Source organism: Brassica napus, chromosome A9 (genome assembly GCF_020379485.1).
Source record: "Brassica napus cultivar Da-Ae chromosome A9, Da-Ae, whole genome shotgun sequence".
NCBI lineage: Eukaryota > Viridiplantae > Streptophyta > Magnoliopsida > Brassicales > Brassicaceae > Brassica > Brassica napus.
In genome coordinates this window covers 23,912,937-23,931,654 of record NC_063442.1, presented here as the reverse complement: position 1 = coordinate 23,931,654, position 18,718 = coordinate 23,912,937, and the positions used below count along the sequence as shown (strand labels likewise).

Below are 18,718 nucleotides of genomic sequence, written 5' to 3'. Positions count from 1 at the left end.
ATTCTAAATAATAGATATATAAGAATATCATTTTCTACGAATCTTCCCTTTATTGAGGTAAACTCTATCTATATTTTTTCTGTAATTTGAATTCTATCACTTGTTTGAAAGCTTAAACTAGGCATCATTTTAGATAGGCTTTTGGTCTTTAATCAAACATAAGTATTTTAATCAATTTCTAAAAAAAAATTGTGCACGCTTCTGAATTTTACTATTACTCATAGCAATGAAATGAATGTATTTATATCATTATATGCCACATGTTGTAGTTGTGAAATGCAAAACACTCGGAAAAAGCTTCAAACTCAAAAAAAATCAAATCCGACAGAACATCTCATATTTTTTATATGTTAGTTATAACCATACTAGAATATAACAAGCATCTAATTGATTTAATATTGTAGAGTTTTGAATATAACAAATGAAATTTCCACAAATAACAGTAAATTTATATTTGATTTTGGTTTTTGCAGTTAAAAATGTACAAAAAATATATATAAGTGGTTAAGACCAGAAAGTAGTAAGAAAATGTCAAAAAAGAAAAAGGTATTATTTCGTAGCTGTAAAAACTGGTCTTATTATTTTGTAAAGAAATGAGAAAAGAAAAAAAATGGAAATAGAAGTGGAGCCCACTGGTAAAAGTGGAATATAAATGAAATATTCTGCCATCGCTTCTTCAAGCTTCGTCTCCATTCATTCATTCTCTCCACCGTCTAAGACAACTCTTCGTGGACTCCTTTCATTTCGAGGAAGAAGAGACCAAATCCACCAACTTCTCTGGCTTTGTTATACTCTTGAAGGCACAAAAGAATCTACAATTTCGTCAAGCTCAAGCTCATCATATTTCTGGAAAACTCTGGTGAGTCCATTCTTTTCTGGCTTTTTCTTGTACTTTAGCAGCGGATGATCTTCGTTCGTTGATTCTGTGAAGATTATCAGTTTTATTGAACTGAAATTTGATCTCAGTGTTCGATTTGACTCGTTCCGGCGAGTTCGTGTTTGAAATAACGAAAAATGATTCTCAGAAATTCGAAATCTGAACGGATTTTTATAATAAATCCACAGATCTTAACTTTGAAATCTGGTGAATCCGGTTCGTGGATTGCTTGATTTCCTCTTCTTCATTAATTCGGCAGAACAGTTGTTCACAGGAATTCGAAATCTGAAATTGATTTTGTTTTTTTTTATTAATTGGCGTAAATCTCTAGATCTTCGCTGATTGTTTCTCTCCTTTTTCTATTTATTTATTTATTTATTTCGGGCATGCTCGATCTCATAAATCTCCGTCGGTCTGATTATTTTTCCTTTTCTACTTATCAGATTTATTAGTGGCGTAGATGCTAATTCACGCGTCTTTCTTTTTTCTTTTTTTTTTTTGCAAGTAGGTGGCTGCGTGGAAACGTGTTTGTAGTTTTCACTCAGATCTTTGGTCAGTACAACGGAGAATGATCACAAATATCCTCTGAGATTTACATTTACATCGACCTTGGTTAGAGACTGACTCCATTGATGACGACCACTAACTCCTTATCGGACAGTGAACGCTCTCTCTCTGGTATGTTTCTTGTTGTTCTGTGCTGAATCATGTGACAGTGTTTATCTAACCATATGGTTTGATGATTTTGTTTTGCTAGGCGAGTGTTCTGTTGATGGAAACTCTTATGAAAGGTAAGGCTGGTACATACATGTTGCTAGGATTTTGATTAATCAAAGATTATTGATATATACTTTGTTCTGTCTATGTCAGGGGTAATGAAGATGAGTGTTCAAGCCATGGTAGTCAAGAAGATGTGGACTCCCCCCTAAAGGATAAGAAGGTCGATCGCCAATATACCTTAGAGCGCAAGTCCAAGAGCATGCCCAGTGACATCCAGAGAGACATTTATATTTTGGGTGAAAAATCTAAAGACAACGGTGTTGAAGGTGTTCAATTCCTATCTGATCGTGAAGATGATGGTGCTGAAATGGATGCCCCCCCTATTTGGGAACCCCCGGAGCCACTAGACCCAGAAGATGAACTAGAAGATGCTGCTGATGGTGATGACTGTTGTAGAAGGGGATCATCTTCTTTAGGGGAATCTAAAGATGGCAGTAGTAACCAGAGAAAGTTCAATGAAGAAAATAGAAGAGCAATGCTTGCGGTGGCAAACTCAAAGTTTAACTTCATTGTGAGTCAGCTTATTCAGTCGGCTGGGTTTTCAATGGAAGAAGGTGAAAGTTGGAGTGAGATAGTTGCTAGGCTATGCTGGGAGGCTGCTTCACTATTAAAGCCAGATATTGATGGCAAACCAGTTGATCCGGCTGAGTACATCAAAGTGAAATGCATAGCAACTGGTTCTTGCAATGAAAGGTATTACAAGTTACCCATTGATTGCCTATACGTTGCATATGTTTTTTATTCCATTTCCCTCTACCGTACTCTCCTAATGGATTGTTCATCTCTGCAGTGAAGTTTTTAAAGGCCTTGTTTTCAAAAAACATGCTGCTCTTAAACAAATGCCTACCAAGTATGAGCATCCTAGAATAATGTTAGTCGAAGGAGTACTGGGCCAGCCATTAAGTGGCTTTTCTTCTCTCCAGTCAATGGATAAGGTGGGGAGCACAGTAACTTGGCGATCACCAATTCACCATTTTGAAAGCTTTCATTTGGTAATATCTGATTTCTTTTTGTTTGGTTTTTGCCAACAGGACAAAGATGTTTATGTGAAGCCTGTTGTTGATATCATAACCGCGTTGAAGCCTGACATCATGCTGGTGGAAAAATCTGTTTCGCGTGATATCCAATTGTCTATTAATGAACAAAAGGTCACTCTGGTGCTTGACATGAAGCTCCACCGTTTACAGCGAATTTCTCGATGCATAGGTTCACCAATCATTCCATTGGAATCTCTGTCTAGTCAGACGTTAAAGCACTGTGATTCCTTTCGCATTGAGAAAATTGTGGAGGAGCATAATGCTGTGGGCGAAGCTGAGAAGAAGCCAACTAAAACGCTGATGTTCTTAGAAGGTTGTCCTACCCGCCTTGGCTGCACGGTGAGTGCTTGATTGATATTGGATTATGATAAGTCGTTGATGGTATCATTACTTGAGTAACACATCAATACATCATATAACTGCCTAGTTTCCACTGGATAAAACATCAAATCTTTCAAAATTTGAAATTGTGACATTCACCTTGGACTTTCTTGCAGTGTACCCCTGATTATCTGATTTTGACATTGTGGTATGTGACAGATTTTACTTAAAGGAAGCCACAGTGAAAGGTTGAAAAAGGTCAAAGAAGTAGTACAAGATTCATTTAACCTTGCATATCATCTAATCTTGGAGGCTTCCTTCCTTGCTGATCGGCAAACAATGTTCTCAACCATCTTTCCAAAGGAAGCTACATCATGTGTTATGGAAACAGAAAAAGTTCCACTATCTCCTTCTCCTGGAAAATCTTCACTTGAAGCAATTGATATTCCCTTTTCTAATGGATTCGATGAACGATCTATTCAGATAAATGGGGAATCAGATGGTGAGAAAGCTGAAAACTGGGATTCTGGTGGAGATCATGTCTTCTCTCACGAGCCATATAATCCAGTTATTTTTACTGGGTTTTCCTCTTTATCCGCCAAGCTAAGTAAATATTTTGGCTTAGTTGAAAATCCGGAATCAGTTCCAGTTACTGTGGATACAGATTCGATAAGGGAATCTGCCGAAGATGCTACAGAAAAGGATGAAAGACCTTTGTTACTTGACCCTGGGCTCCCGGTAAACACGAATTCAGATGATGGAGAGAGGTCGCCAACTGAGAATGATATTGAGACCACCTTGGAATCTCAGAGTATATTGGTGTTAGTGTCAAAGAGGAATGCTTTCAATGGGATGATGTGTGACCAAAGTCATTTTTCGCACATAAAGTTTTACAAGCACTTTGATGTTCGCTTGGATAGATTCCTGCGAGATATGTTCATTCAGGTTTTACTCTTGTTCTTTGTCATTTTCTTTTTTTTTAAATGCTGTTTTGTTCTTTTGTCAAGGTTAATCTGTGTTCCTTATGTTAATAAGCTTTACAACATTTATGGCAAGTTTTTTAAGGCAACTGTTTATGGTGCAGAGAAGCCAGTGCCGAACGTGCGGTGAAACTCCGGAAGCACATCTTTACTATTATGCTCATCAAAACAAGCAACTAACAATCCAAATCAAGCGAATTTCTGTGCCAAAATGTTTGCCTGGTGAGGCAAAAGGAAAAATCTGGATGTGGAGTCGTTGTGGAAAGTGTAAGACAAAGAATGGGACCCGGAAATCTACCAAACGAGTGCTGATATCGACTGCTGCTCGTAGCTTGTCATTTGGAAAATTCCTGGAGCTCAGCTTTACTCAGCCAACTTTTCTGAATAGATTGTGTAGCTGCGGCCACTCTTTGGACAAGGACTTTCTTCACTTCTTTGGGTATGTTTTTGCTCTATTTTGCTCAACCTGGAGCTTCACATATTCTAATCAAGTACTAAAGTAAAGTTTTGAGTTACTCTATTTATATGGGCTTCCGAAATATTCGCATTCACATATTCTAGGTTAGTTTATACCTACTTTTCTTGTTTTAAGGCGTAGTTAGTTCTCTTGAAGGTCCCTTGGTTCTAGTGTTGAGACGTAAAAAACATGGATGATGGTTTGAGAGCCGTTATTGTCTCTAGTAATATATGATAAATCTTACGACATGTTAACAACCTGCAGGTTAGGCTCCATGGTTGCTATGCTCAGTTACTCCCAAGTCACATCTTACACAGTGTCTCTGCCACCCATGATGCTGGAGCCAAGCATTTTTATAAAAGTGGGTTGGCTTGAAAAAGAATTCCATGGAGTAAGTTTATTTTCTTCTGCACCTGGTATATTCATATGCATTGTGTTAGCAACAAAGATTATCTCTTGCTTGGGGCGAGGGCTGGCCTTTAATTGCACAATGATTTTTGCTGATTGTTTCTGTTTACCTGTTCAGGTATTCACTAAAGGTATCTCCTTGTTCGAGGACGCTACTAGTTTTCTGAAGAGACTAAGATCACAGTTCACAAATTCAGATCTCAGCTACCAGTGTGCACTAAAATTGTTGTCAAACGTCGACGAGTTACTGAATCACGAGCGCCGCCTATTTCAGGTTAGCATTGCAACAATTGCATTCAGTATACAATATCTTTGTAGTTCATGACAGAAGCTTACTAATACCTTTTCATCCATTTCTTGGGCATTATTGGCTAAAAATAGGAAAACATCAAGATGTCTTTTGAGAATGCTAAAACCATGGATGATGTTTCCCACAAACTGCTCCGCTTAAACCGCATGAGGTGGGAACTTTTGTTCCAAGCTCTCACCTGGAACTACCGATTGCAGTCACTGGTTTTATCTAATCGTTTGCTACCTTCAAGTGGTGAGAAGAAGATAAATGAAGGTGTAGAGACCAATCTTGAGGCTGGATTGACAAGATATGAAAATAAGGACAAAGTTTCTGATTCTGGTAGCAATGAAGGCATGGACGAACCACTTGTTGAAGACAAGGAAATTCCAATTGTGGGTGCATCTGTTGGGGAGATGGAAGAATCTGAAGATAATGAATTGCAAACTCTGTCCAGCCCCGGGCCTGATACAACCTCTCCCATCAACGATCATTTTTACACTCACTTGGCTGTTAATATCCATTCAGCCAATGAACAAGAATTAATTCCAGATAGTGGAGATCCACCGGATGGGAAGGTTGCTGCCTCTAATGGGCCACACATCTTAGGCTGGGATGAGTGGTTCTGGTTGCCATTTGAAGATCTACGATCAAAGCCTATTGTCGATGTGGAGAAGGAATACTTGTTGAAATTTGAGTATGTTAACAGTTTCACCCAAGATAACCTGCATGCGGTGAACCAAATAATCACTGAGGAAGGTTCTCGTCTGCGGATCTCATTGAGGGATGAAGATTTTATCGTGTCAGACTATGAAGACGAGGTCTCGAGCCTAATAGCTTGCGCGCTTGCCCATCTGAGCAATGCTGATAACAGATTGCCTCTTTCAAGGTGCATTCATGGATCACTCGAAGGGTTCCTGGATAAAGATCAAGATTCTAAGCAAACTGTTGACCGTGAGGTTTCTCGTTTCGCGAGTGAGAGTACGAGTCGGTTGGAAATACCACCTCCAGAGGTCCTTGTTACTTTTGGGTCACTCAAATCAGTGGGAAAACCCAAATACTCTATTGTGTGCCTATATGCAGATGATTTCCGTGACCTCAGAAAGCGTTGTTGCTCCTCAGAGCTTGACTATATTGCTTCGCTTAGCCGTTGTAAGCCGTGGGATGCCAAGGGCGGGAAGAGCAAATCAGTGTTCGCTAAGACTTTGGATGATAGGTTCATTGTAAAAGAGATCAAGAAGACAGAGTACGAATCATTTGTGACGTTTGCTCCGGAATATTTCAAGTACATGAAGGACTCGTATGATCTAGGCAACCAGACTTGTCTTGCCAAAGTTCTTGGGATCTATCAGGTAATAATGTCTTTAGAATCATCTCTTGACCATTCTACCATTAGCATTTTGCCTAAATCGGTAAAGAAACGGATAGGACTTTATTTTGAAGGAGCTTCGATTGCTATTTTTACAGGTAACTGTAAGGCAGCCAAAGAGCGGTAAAGAGATAAGGCACGACCTGATGGTAATGGAGAATCTCAGTTTTGGCAGAAAAATTACTCGCCAATACGATCTCAAAGGCGCTCTACACGCTCGGTTTACGGCTACTTCTGCTAATGGCGCGGAAGATGTTCTGTTGGATCAGAACTTCGTCAACGACATGAACAAATCCCCTCTTTACGTTAGCAAGACATCAAAGCAAAATCTGCAAAGAGCGGTTTACAACGACACAGCCTTCCTGACCGTGAGTTCTTCTTTTTCTCTCTCTCTCTCTCATGACACATATATATGTTCAGTATATATTTGTGCTACACAGCAATCAACTTATTTATAAATGTGAACAAAATCTGCAGAGTATAAACGTGATGGACTACTCATTGCTGGTTGGAGTAGATGATGAGAGTCATGAGCTAGTGTGTGGGATAATAGACTACTTGAGGCAATACACATGGGACAAGCAGTTAGAGACGTGGGTGAAATCGTCTTTGGTGGTTCCAAAGAACGTGCAGCCGACAGTGATCAGCCCTATTGACTACAAGACGAGGTTCAGGAAATTCATGAAGACTCATTTCTTATGCGTCCCTGACCAATGGTGTGTTCAATCCAAGGAGAGCGACTCTTGAAGAACAAAAACCAAAAAAAAACATGAAGCTATTATTATTATTATTATTATTTGATTATAATACTCAAAATCAAAACTCGTTTTTATGATTCTTTCATTTGATATTGTAAATAGAGACAGGTCCAGTTGTTATTCACCCTGTTATTGTGCAGTTTTTAGCAAAGTTTCTGGGGGTGGATGTTCGTGTTTGGATTGTCTCTGTTCCCTTTTTCTCCATTACATTTATCCAAAGGGAGATTCAAGCATGTGGAAGATTATGTCGAAGCAAGACTATGAGCCTCTAATCACCAAAATAAGAGCTAGATTTCTCTCCTGGACAAGTAAGGCACTCTCGTATGCGGGAAGATTGCAACTAATCAAGTCGGTTATTGCAAGTATCACCAACTTCTGGTGTGCAGCGTTTTGTCTCCCACAAGCCTGCATTGATGATATTGAGAGTATGTGCTCAGCATTCTTATGGAGCGGCTCCCCAAATAACACTTCTATGGCAAAGGTTGCTTGGGCTGATGTCTGCTGTCCATTCGAAGAAGGTGGCTTGGGTCTGAGACGGGTTCAGGAAGTGAGTACAGTCTGCATCCTAAAGCTTATCTGGCGACTCTCTGCCCACTCTAGCTCGCTGTGGGGATCTTGGGTGAAACAATATCTCCTTCGTGGAGAGACTTTATGGGATGTGAGGGACACTGGACTAGGGTCATGGGTTTGGCGTAAGATTCTGAAGTATAGGAACCTAGCAAAGCAGTTCATCCGTATGGACATAGGGAATGGTCAGTCAGTGAGGTTTTGGTCGGATCTCTGGCACCCTGCAGGAAGACTGATAGAGATTACTGGGGAGATTGGAACGCAAAAGCTTGGCATAGGGAGAAACGCAAGAATTTGTGATGTGTATAGAGATGGAGATTGGAGGTTTCGGGCCTGTCGGGATCAACAATTACAGCAACTGGTACATGCGATTCACCAGTTTCCCATCGAACTAAATGCTGAGGCTGCTGATGGGGCTTTGTGGAAAAATGGACCTGATGATTATGGGGATAGGTTCATCGCCTCGAGTACTTGGCACCAGATCAGACAGCGTAAGGAAAATCTGCAATGGAGTAAGCTTGTGTGGTTCTCGCAAGGAGTTCCCCGCTACGCTTTCATTACCTGGCTAGCTTTCCGTGACAGACTGGCTACAGGCCATCGAACTAGTAAATGGGGCCAACCACAATGTTGCTTGTTTTGTGGTGAACCGGATGAGACCAGGGAGCATTTGTTTTTCGCATGTCCCTATACCTACACGTTGTGGCTGAAAGTTGTGGGTAATTTGTTTGGAGATGAGCCAGACCTGGACTGGGATATCACAGTTTCGATCTTGCTCACACGGAGGTATGATCGCATCACTTTCATCTTGCTGCGACTGGTTCTGCAGGTCACTATATACTCAGTTTGGAGGGAGAGGAATGATCGACGGCATAACAGCACTGCAAAGTCTGTGGACCAGTTGGGTCGCATCATCGACAAAACAATGAGAAGCTGCATAATGTCAACGAAGTACTACTTGAAACCGAAACTGCAGGGGCTGATGCAACGTTGGTTTACGGCTCATATGCCTTAACCTGTTTTCAGTATATTCTTTCAGTTAGTATATTTTTTTTTAAAACTGCAGTCTTAAAAATACCCTTGTATATATATTCTTTTTGCGATGATCAATAAATTAAAAATTTCATCAAAAAAAAAAAAAGCATGTGGAAGTCTGTGCTAAGAAAACAAGTGTCAGTTGAGATTTGTATAAGTATTGTTTTTGTTATAAGAATGAAAAAAAAAATTGATTATTTCGGAAGTTTAAAATCTGTTGAATGTCTTTTTGAAATAATTATTCCATGTAACTTAACCAGTCGATAGCTAAAAGTCCTAAGAGCAAATTTTTGTATGATTCACAATCAGTCTGTAGCAAGCAACAAATCCTCAGGATAATTATACAAAAGAAAATGTTTGTTTGTCAAAATCACTGGTATAGTATTTTATACTATGACACAACAATGTTCGTGAACAAAAACAAAACGAAAAAAACAAATCTTTTGGGGGAGGGGGTGGGGGGTTTGGTTCGATAATTCAGATACATTGGCAGCGAAGAGGAACAGAAGTACCAACTGGTTTTCTCCTCTCCCTAATGACAGCTTCCTTCACCATTGGCACCTTCTGCTGTACCTTCTTCCATATGTGATTGACCGCACCATCAGGTTGGATCGGTCCAATCCCATCTGCTCGACCATTATCATACACAAAAACTGACTGCACCTTTGCCATTCTACTTCGAAATGATTCCTTGTCTCTGTCGGAGAAGCTTCTGAGATGATTAGCCAACCATTTAGGTGTTAACGCATCACTTACAGAGACAAAGACCGAGAATTCTGAGTAATCTAGAATTCCTTCAAAGGGGAGCTCTATGTTGTCGCTGACAATCACAGGGATGCATAGGCTTTGAATGGCGTCAAAGAGACGGCATGAAGTGGGAGTGTCACCTGCTGGATGCAAGCAGAACTCTGAGTTTCTCATCCCTCTTATCGACTGTTCTCTTCCAGTTGCATTGGGGAAACCTTCTTCCATGACGATGTCGTGTTCATCCACCAGCAAGTCCCATAGCTTTTTTCTAATCAACCCACCCTGTCAAGGTGAACATATACACAAAATTACCACTGACCATTTGCTATGAAGACATATAATGATTGAGATAAAAGTAAGTTACCCGATGTCTGTGCTTAGCACCTTTGAAATAAAGAAGACTGTGCCGTCTCTGGTTGCGAGACAAATCAAGCCTAGGAAGAAGATGCGTGTATGGAACAATCACATCCTTAATGACAGAGACTTGGGTATGCTCAATCCTCTCAGGGAAGCTACTAGACTTAGAATCTAGCCTGAACCATCCTCCAAAATCCACGACAAGAAGAATAGAGAGAGCAATCTCATCGCGGACATGCCACATTGCAACAGGGTCTGCCAAAGAAGGCTTCAACATTTAACTAACCTGAACAAATACATTACATCCAACAGATTTAAGATTCTAAGTCTATCAGATCTATTGTTTTTTTGTAAGAAGATTTGGTACCGGTTAGGACGAAAACGTGATCACGTCCACCGGATCGCTTCCAAGCTTGAGTCTTGTTCAAAAAGTCAAGAACTTGCCTCTGCCTCTGATAATCTTCGTTTCCAGATCTCTTCCTGAAGGAGCCTTTGCCATTCCCAAGCTCCATCTCCGCGCTTAGCGTGGCGAAGAAGGGCACGAACACTACATCAGCTTCGGATTCTCTGAAAACCCTTTTGGCGAAAGATCCGATTCGTTTCTCGGGTGGAGTCTCGAGGTCTCCCATGATCCAGTACTCTGCACTGTACTGCTTGATCAGAGGGTTCTCCGGGTATTTACCGGGTTTGGGTGGATTGGGTTTCCGGGTCGGGTGGTCAGGGTCGCTGGGTATGCGTGAATCTGGAGGAGAGGACCAGTACTTGTCGAGGAGACCGTAGTTTAGGGATCTCGGAAGCTCAGCTACGAAGACATTGATGCCCGTTTCGACGGTACCGCGCGAGATCCTTAGATTTGGGTCGGATAGTAAGGAGTTTGAGAAGAAGAGAAGCGAGACGATGGAGACGAGTGAAAAGGCGAGGAACAAGCAAGAGTGTGAGCAGAGAGGTCTAGCGACCGCCATTGATGTCATCTTAGGAACCATCGGATCGGAGCTCTTTAGATCTCTGATTTGCTTCCTATTAACTATAGCTTTAGCATTTTTTTCATGTTACAAAAAAAAATATCATCTGCAACTTTCAGTTTAAAATTAATTACAAATACATTGATTTAATAAATAATTTTATTTATCTCAAATACTATTGGTTAAATATGTGTAATTAATAAAAAATTTAATGTATTTTAATTATTTTTTAAATTTGTGTGAAAAATATCAAAGTGGCATTTTTTATGAAACTATGGAGTATTATTTATTGTATCTTTGAGTTCAATATTTTTGATTATGAGATATAGACATTTGATTGTGTTGTAAAAAAAAAATAGACATTTGATTAATTTTGTATATAGTAGTACAAGACCTGTGCAATTGAAATATTGAAAAAACATATACCAGTAATTATATAAAAAACATAACTTACGTTGTATAATTTGTTTAAAAATAATCACTCGACTTTTAAATGGTTTAACCCGATCATATGTGGCTTTGTGAGGTCTGAGATGGCTGAGGAACTTGTTGTTAGAGGAGGTGTCCTCCTCATAGCTTTCAAGCTTGGGTTGCAAGCACTTTCTCCTGTCAGGTGTAAGGAGAACACTCTGTAGTACCCACCTATTGGTGAGTTCTGTTTTCTTGTTTCTGTTGTTTTCTAGTCTCGTCTGAGAGTTAGATTTTTAAACTTCTCAGACCTTTTTCTCCTAGGACATGGTCTTCGTGGAGAGTTGCATTAATCCTTGGAATGATAATCCAGTGTAAAAAAAGAATATAATCGAGAGATTTTGGAATTTGGCCAATGAAACCTAAAAAATATTGTTAATTTGTTTAAATGTGAAAAATTAGCCATATATATTCAATAAAGCTTGGTCGAAAAACATTTATTTTGATTAAATTATAGGCCAGACAAAACGCCAACTATAAAAACTAAAAGTTTTTGACCAATTGTTGGACCATGTTTTAACTTCATTTCCAAATGGGTCCAATTATGATCTCAGCTTTATGTTGTTGGTGTGATGGCGGATAAGAACAGATATCAGCTCAATCTAGGGATTTCGATTTGAAATCACTAGAGACTTGCAACTTGAAGAAAATGAATCTAATCGAATCTCTTTCAAGGCTTTTCGAACAAGACGAATTGAATCGAATCTCTATCAAAGTATAAAGCACAAAGCTAGTTTATTAATTATCAAAAGTGTATCTTACAAAAGCCATAAGAGAGTTTCTTACATAGGACTCTTAAATCGTCATTAGAATCTTTAACCTAATAGAAAAGGAAAAACATAAACCCTAAGTAAAAAGGAAATCACTTAAAAAACGAAAACTTGACGTTGAAGGTACTAGGATGCTGCTGCATCAGGTCCCCCGAGGTGAAGAAGATTCGTCTGTGAATCGTGAGGCTGATCTGGAGGGAAATATCGAGAGAGGTACTTGACATTAAAAACATCTGAAGTAGTTATATTAGAGGGAAGTTGAAGTCGATAGGTGTTGTCATTTATGCGCTCAAGAACTTCCAGCGGACCGATCTTCTTAGCCTTGAGTTTATTATAGGCGTGGTCATGCATACGGTATCAAGTCAAATACGCCCAAGGTCGCCGACGTCAAAGATAAGGCGACGGCGATGAGCATCGACCGCAGATTTATACTTTGACACTGATGCTTCCAAGTTTGTATTAGTCTGAACATGCGTTTCGACGAGCTGCTCCATAAATGTCTCAGCCACTCCATGAAGACGTTGACGATCCGGCAATGTGGATAGATCTGTCGGTGCACGAGGTACCAAGCTGTGAACAACCTGAAAAGGACTGAAGCGAGTACTACGGTTAACAGCTCCCTCCGGGTTTGATGTTCCGCCAACCATAGATGAACCGTCGAGGATACAAGTAGTCACGAACGGCTCCCGAATTATTAACGAGGTTGATTTCCTAGACTTTATTGGCTTTAGGTGCCGAGTTCCTTTTTGGCACTTAGAGGTCTTTGCAGGGTATGGAAGTGTTTGACAAAAGACTGAGAAGCTTATGTAAATGAATTGTTTGAATAAAAAAATATAGTTCATCTAAACTATTAAAACTGTGTTCTGAAGCATAAGAAATATCTACCATTCTTCCACCAGAGCACACACGTATAGTCATCTTGTACTGATGTTTTATAGTTCGATATTGACCACAGGCTGATGAAGTTAGGGTTTCGTGTTTAGGTTTTCTGGATGCGTTTTTTTACGGAGGATAAATGAGATATATAAACTCGGCATAGGGAAGGGTATGTTTAATAGGATCAACTCATCATTTTTGGTAGTTTTAATTTTAACACTAAATCAAATCAAATATATACATTCCTTTTAAGTTATACCATAATAAAAACAGAATATACTTTCTGTAGAGAAGGAATATGTGTTTGTCATGTTTAAATAAAAGAAAACTAGGTGTTTTGTCCGCAAGTGCGGGCAACTTAATAATTTTATAAAATTTTGTAAAGAAATAAAAAATTTGAATAAGTTATTTTCATGCTTTTTAAATATTTAATAATTAATTTAATATTAAATTTTCTATATACGCTAAAGTTTTTTATTTTAATAAAATATCTATTATTATGTAAAATAATCCTCAAAACATTTATGTATACATAAAAATATACATAAAACTATATACATGAATTTATATTTATTTTAATAAAATAAAGTAAAAGATAGAAGATTTATGGGGTTTTATTGTTAAAACCTCTCAACTAATTTTTTTTATATTGACATGTAATAAAAATTGTCTAAAATTATTTTTTAAAATTAATAATTGAGTATAAAATATGATTAATATTTTTTGAATAATATTAAGTTATAGGTTTTCTATGTGTTTTTAGTTTTAATTTTTTAGTATTTAAATATTTTATTAAAATATGTTTTCGGATAACAACACAAAATATATAGGAAATATCTTTTATTTTAAAATATATCTTTCAGATTTTGGATAAGTTTTTTATTATTAATAATAATTTATCTAACCAAATAATTTTAAATTCGTTTTTATGTTTTAGTTAATTTATAGATTTTATTCATTAAGGGTATAAACGATATTAATCACTCTAACTTTTAACGTGAGAGCTCAATTCTTAAAATATATCTTTCAGATTTTGGATAAGTTTTTTTATTAATAATAATAACTTATCTAACCAAATAATTTTAAATTCGTCTTTATGTTTTAGTTAATTTATAGAATTTATTCATTAAGGGTATAAACAATATTAATCACTCTAACTTTTAACGTGAAAGCTCGATTCTTAAAATATATCTTTCAGATTTTGGATAAGTTAATTTATTATTAATAATAACTTATCTAACCAAATAATTTTAAATTCGTTTTTATGTTTTAGCTAATTTATAGATTTTATTCATTAAGGGTATAAACAATATTAATCACTCTAACTTTTAACGTGAAAGCTCGATTCTTAAAATATATCTTTCAGATATTGGATAAGTTTTTTTATTATTAATAATAACTTATCTAACCAAATAATTTTAAATTCGTTTTTATGTTTTAGTTAATTTATAAATTTTATTCATTAAGGGTATAAACGATATTAACCACTCTAACTTTTAACGTAAGAGCTCGATTCCAAAAATTTACTTCGCAAATAATAGTATAGATGATAATTGTGGTAATTAATATATATTCTTTCTTGATACGATGAGTGCATAAAAATAGGAAAAAAAACTTTGGATGTTGTTTTTTTTCTCGAATAAAGAATATTTAGTTATGATTTATTGTAATTAATATTGCGTGGAAGTAGGAATCGTTATTTGAATGGATACTAACAAACATAATAAAGAATTTTTAAAAAGTTATAAATTCGGTAAACCAAAAAAATCGACAAACCATATCTTCATTAGATCAATATGTACAATGTCGATATGCACAATCAAAACCAATCTAGACAATGTTAATTTGACTTCATCATATTGTGCTTAAGAAGTCGTTGATGTGAAGATTGTTGTCTATCATTGTTTGGCTATGAATAAACATGAACTAATCCTCTATATATTATTTGAGAAACATCGCAACATTTTTTGTAGCTACGTGTCATCGTTAGAATGATTCTTAGAATTCTTAGAGAAATAGGTTGGTCCATCTAAATATATAATAAGCTTTTTATTAAACCCCAATAAATACATTATTAATGTGCTTCATTATTTCCTTAAATAAGATTACGGAATTGTCTAATGTGGCTAAAGTATATATGACAATTAATGATTTTGAATAATAAAGATTTGATAAAAATAAGTGTGTATTATAATTATATTTGTTTAATTTTAAGCTATTAAAATAAATTAAACAATCATAGTAACCATAAAATAAAAATTAAAAAAAATTATTTATATAATATATTTTGAATTTTTAAAAGCGAGTATAAATTACTAAAACTGTTAAAAGTTTCACATTCAAATTTTGTGATCTATAATTTAAAAAATTTGTTATGACATGATACAAATAATTTAAAAATAATATCAGTTGAAAGTCTCATTTAATAAATATCAAAAATAAAAGATATATAAATATATGTATCATTTTAAATTAAGCTATATGCCATATAAAAATACATAAATATCTTAATTTTGAAATTTATTTTGAACATTTTTTTGATAAAAAATTTGAAAAAATATTGACAATTTAATTTCTTAAAATATTATAAATTACTTAAATCATTAATCATACAGTGAAAATTTTGTTATCACTAATTTAGACTTTTGGTATAACAGATACAAATGATAAAAAACAAATATGAGCAAAAAGCATCATCTAATAAATATTAATATTAAAATATATCATCTAATAAATATTAATATTAAAATATATCATATATATGTTACTATCATTTAAATTTAATTATATATCATATCAAACAGAAAAAAAAAATTTCGATTTATAAAATGTATTTATATGTTCACATCAATTTAATTATATAAGTATTAGATAATGACTTTTTAATTATTCAATATATATTTATTATTTCATAATATGTTATAAACATATAATATATAAAATAATTTTTATATATAATGTTCATCCCGCGCATTGCGCGGGATCTTAACCTAGTCTAAATTATAAATGGCATGATCATAGGTTTACGACTGGTCATATATATGTTTACAAGAGTATTGGTTTTGAATAATATAAGCATATGTGCCGGTCAAACTTAATTAAATAGATTATATACCGGACTGAATGGTCTAATAACGATTTATAGGAAATTAATGGATTAGCAAATATGTTTGTGTTTTGATCAGTGGCAATCTTGGTTTTAAATTGCGTATGGCGAGGCTTGGCGTCCAGGAGGTCGATTCTCGCCAGGCGCCATGGCGACTCATTGCGTTCGCTACGTGTATCACACGACTAGAAAGTAACTTTATACACTTTACACTGTCAAGTATGTTGTACTTAGATAAAGACACGATAAATATAAAACCAAAACATCTTTTATTGATAATGTAGAGAACATCTAAAGCCAAAATAACATATCATAAGTAGAAAACCAAAACCAAAACACCAAAACGAAGCATAATTCAAAACCAAAACGGTTCATAATTCAAAGTAAAAAAAAAACAAAACACCAAAACTAAAACACCAACTCTAAAACTCTGTTTCAGAGTCATCTTGGAACTCCAATTCCTCCCCTTGACCGAAGCCATTTGCTTCCAAATCATGTTCCAGTTCATCATCATCGACATCAACAAGAGACAGATTAGAAGGACCTGGACCATATCGTTCCTGTCTTGGCTGAGTTGAAGAAGAGGCAACTCCTTTCCCCTTGTCTGCTGCTGCTGAGCTTTTTGATCCTCTAGTAGTGTAGTTAGGTTCCTCAGCTCTTGTTGCTTCACTCACTGCACTCCATGTCAGATCTTCATCCTCAAAGACATTATCATCTAGATCATCACTATCAGAGTTTCCTTCCATTCTTCCCATCAGCCATTCATTGCTTTCATCAATCTCTTCTAAGAGAATAGGATCAGTGCTATCACTTCTCTTCATGCGACGTTGCAAGGCTCGGTTGTACTTGACAAACACCATGTCATTCAACCGATGTTGAGCTAAACGGTTCCTTCTCTTTGTGTGAAGCTACAGAAATTTGAATAACAATAATTAATGAACTTCATAAACAATCTGATTATGAAATAAGTTGAATATAAAAAACTTACAAGTTCAAAAACACCCCAATTCCTTTCACATCCAGAGGCACTGCAAGTTAGGCTTAGTACTTTCACAGCAAAGTCTCTTAGATTAGGAGCTGATGATCCATAAGTAGACCACCAATCAGCTATAAACAAACACAAATGAGACTCAATTAGTTTAGACTTTAGAATTGACAATAAGAAAAAAAGCTAAACGTCTTAAAATAATTTACCTGGTGCTTTCATCTCCCTTTGCCTTATTGCCATGTTATGCCCAAAGAGACCAGCAGCCTTTTAAAACAAATCAAGCTCCAGCATCACCTTATCTTGAATCTCACCATCCGGGACAAGCCTGTTGATACAGTTGTACAAACCAGTCTCAACTTCTTCACAGCACACGTCTTCAGGATTGGCATAGTGGATAGCTGGATTAAGGAAGTATCCAGCTGCGTGAAGAGGCTGATGAAGCTGACAATTCCACCTTCTATCAATGATCTCAAACACATTCTCATATTTCTCTTGCTTCATCTTGAAACTCCTTGCAATAGCCTCTTTAGCTCTGTCCATAGCAGCATATATGTATACCATAGCCGGTTTGGTGTCTCCATCCACCATCCCAAGCACCTTAATGACATCTTGCATATTTGCATTGTTTTATCCATTCATTCATAAACATTTTCATCATATAGATTAGGATTTAGACATGTTTAGGTTGCATTTTGCATACATGAGTCTCTATTAGGTACTGGAGTACCACATGAGGTTATTTGGAGCTCAAAAGTGGTGAAAAGGTGACCATTGGACGAACCGAGCATGGGAGCGACCTCCCGGAGCGACATCACGAAGTCGCTGTGTCCCACTTCTCAGAGCGACCTTCCTAAAGCGACGCCATGAAGTCGTTCGCGTTCTCATTACTCCGAACAGTCTTAGATGACCCTGGAGCGACCTCTCAGAGCGACCTACCAAGGTCGCTCCCGATCCAGAGCGACCCGTTGGAGCGACACACCAAAGTCACTCGCGACCTCTCGCCCGGAGACACCAAAAATCGGCCCTGGAGCGACTTCCCGGAGCGACACCTGCAAGTCGCTCCGCGTTATTTTGCTGCCGAAATAACCTATGTTTTGCACTTTATGATTTCTCAAGGACCTTTTTGCAATTTATTTTGGACGTTTTGCACTTGGAAAAACCTATGTTTTAAACATCTTTTGTAGCCACCAGGCAGATTATCTTTTGATCTATTGAGAAATACACAAAAACTCTCTGGAGAAGTTCATCTCTTGGATTTTGATTGTTATGTTCTTGTGTTCTTGTTGATTTCTTATCTATTTCTCTACATGATTAATCTGAAATCCAATATGGGTTTAAGAGGAATCATGGAGATTAGTGAGTAATCACCTTTTGAATTCATAGGTTAGGGAGATTAAGGGTGATTAGGTTAGAGCTAGGATGTTTTAGTGTAGATCATTCGTATTTCCTTCCTAGTAGAGTAATCATAATGCATCTTCTGAGTTGGCCACTCAGTTGTTGATCCTTAGGCATTTCTCACCCGAAAGGTGTTCGATGAAATGCCCGAGACAACTCTCCTAGGCTTTTAGT

The 18,718-nt window shown here is 36.8% G+C and overlaps 3 protein-coding genes across 4 annotated transcripts; 1 reads left to right on the top strand and 2 right to left on the bottom strand.

Moving 5' to 3' along the window:
- The first annotated feature begins 661 nt into the window (after nt 1-661).
- LOC106367048 (putative 1-phosphatidylinositol-3-phosphate 5-kinase FAB1D) lies at nt 662-7,427 on the top strand. 2 transcript variants are annotated; one of them, XM_048738986.1, is made up of 13 exons: nt 662-859; nt 1,386-1,555; nt 1,635-1,668; nt 1,748-2,350; nt 2,448-2,592; nt 2,689-3,033; nt 3,235-3,960; nt 4,100-4,434; nt 4,717-4,843; nt 4,979-5,134; nt 5,242-6,501; nt 6,617-6,886; nt 6,996-7,427. In XM_048738986.1, the coding sequence occupies exons 2-13, from the start codon at nt 1,510-1,512 to the stop codon at nt 7,263-7,265; spliced, it is 4,317 nt and encodes a 1,438-aa protein (XP_048594943.1). In that variant the 5' UTR covers nt 662-859; nt 1,386-1,509; the 3' UTR covers nt 7,266-7,427. The 2 variants fall into 2 exon arrangements, with proteins under 2 accessions (XP_048594943.1, XP_048594944.1); XM_048738987.1 differs by having other exon boundaries at nt 678-859; nt 1,383-1,555.
- Nucleotides 7,428-9,152: 1,725 nt separating this feature from the next.
- On the bottom strand, nt 9,153-11,027 carry LOC106367047 (probable arabinosyltransferase ARAD1). The gene is made up of 3 exons (XM_013806735.3): nt 10,347-11,027; nt 9,987-10,234; nt 9,153-9,904 (listed from the first exon to the last, which is right to left on the bottom strand). Exons 1-3 carry the CDS (start codon nt 10,960-10,962, stop codon nt 9,353-9,355), a joined length of 1,416 nt encoding a protein of 471 aa, XP_013662189.2. The 5' UTR covers nt 10,963-11,027; the 3' UTR covers nt 9,153-9,352.
- A 5,384-nt stretch (nt 11,028-16,411) lies between these two features.
- On the bottom strand, nt 16,412-18,035 carry LOC106367046. The gene is made up of 3 exons (XM_013806734.3): nt 17,356-18,035; nt 17,150-17,268; nt 16,412-17,069 (listed from the first exon to the last, which is right to left on the bottom strand). The coding sequence occupies exons 1-3, from the start codon at nt 17,387-17,389 to the stop codon at nt 16,584-16,586; spliced, it is 639 nt and encodes a 212-aa protein (XP_013662188.1). The 5' UTR covers nt 17,390-18,035; the 3' UTR covers nt 16,412-16,583.
- Nucleotides 18,036-18,718: the final 683 nt, after the last annotated feature.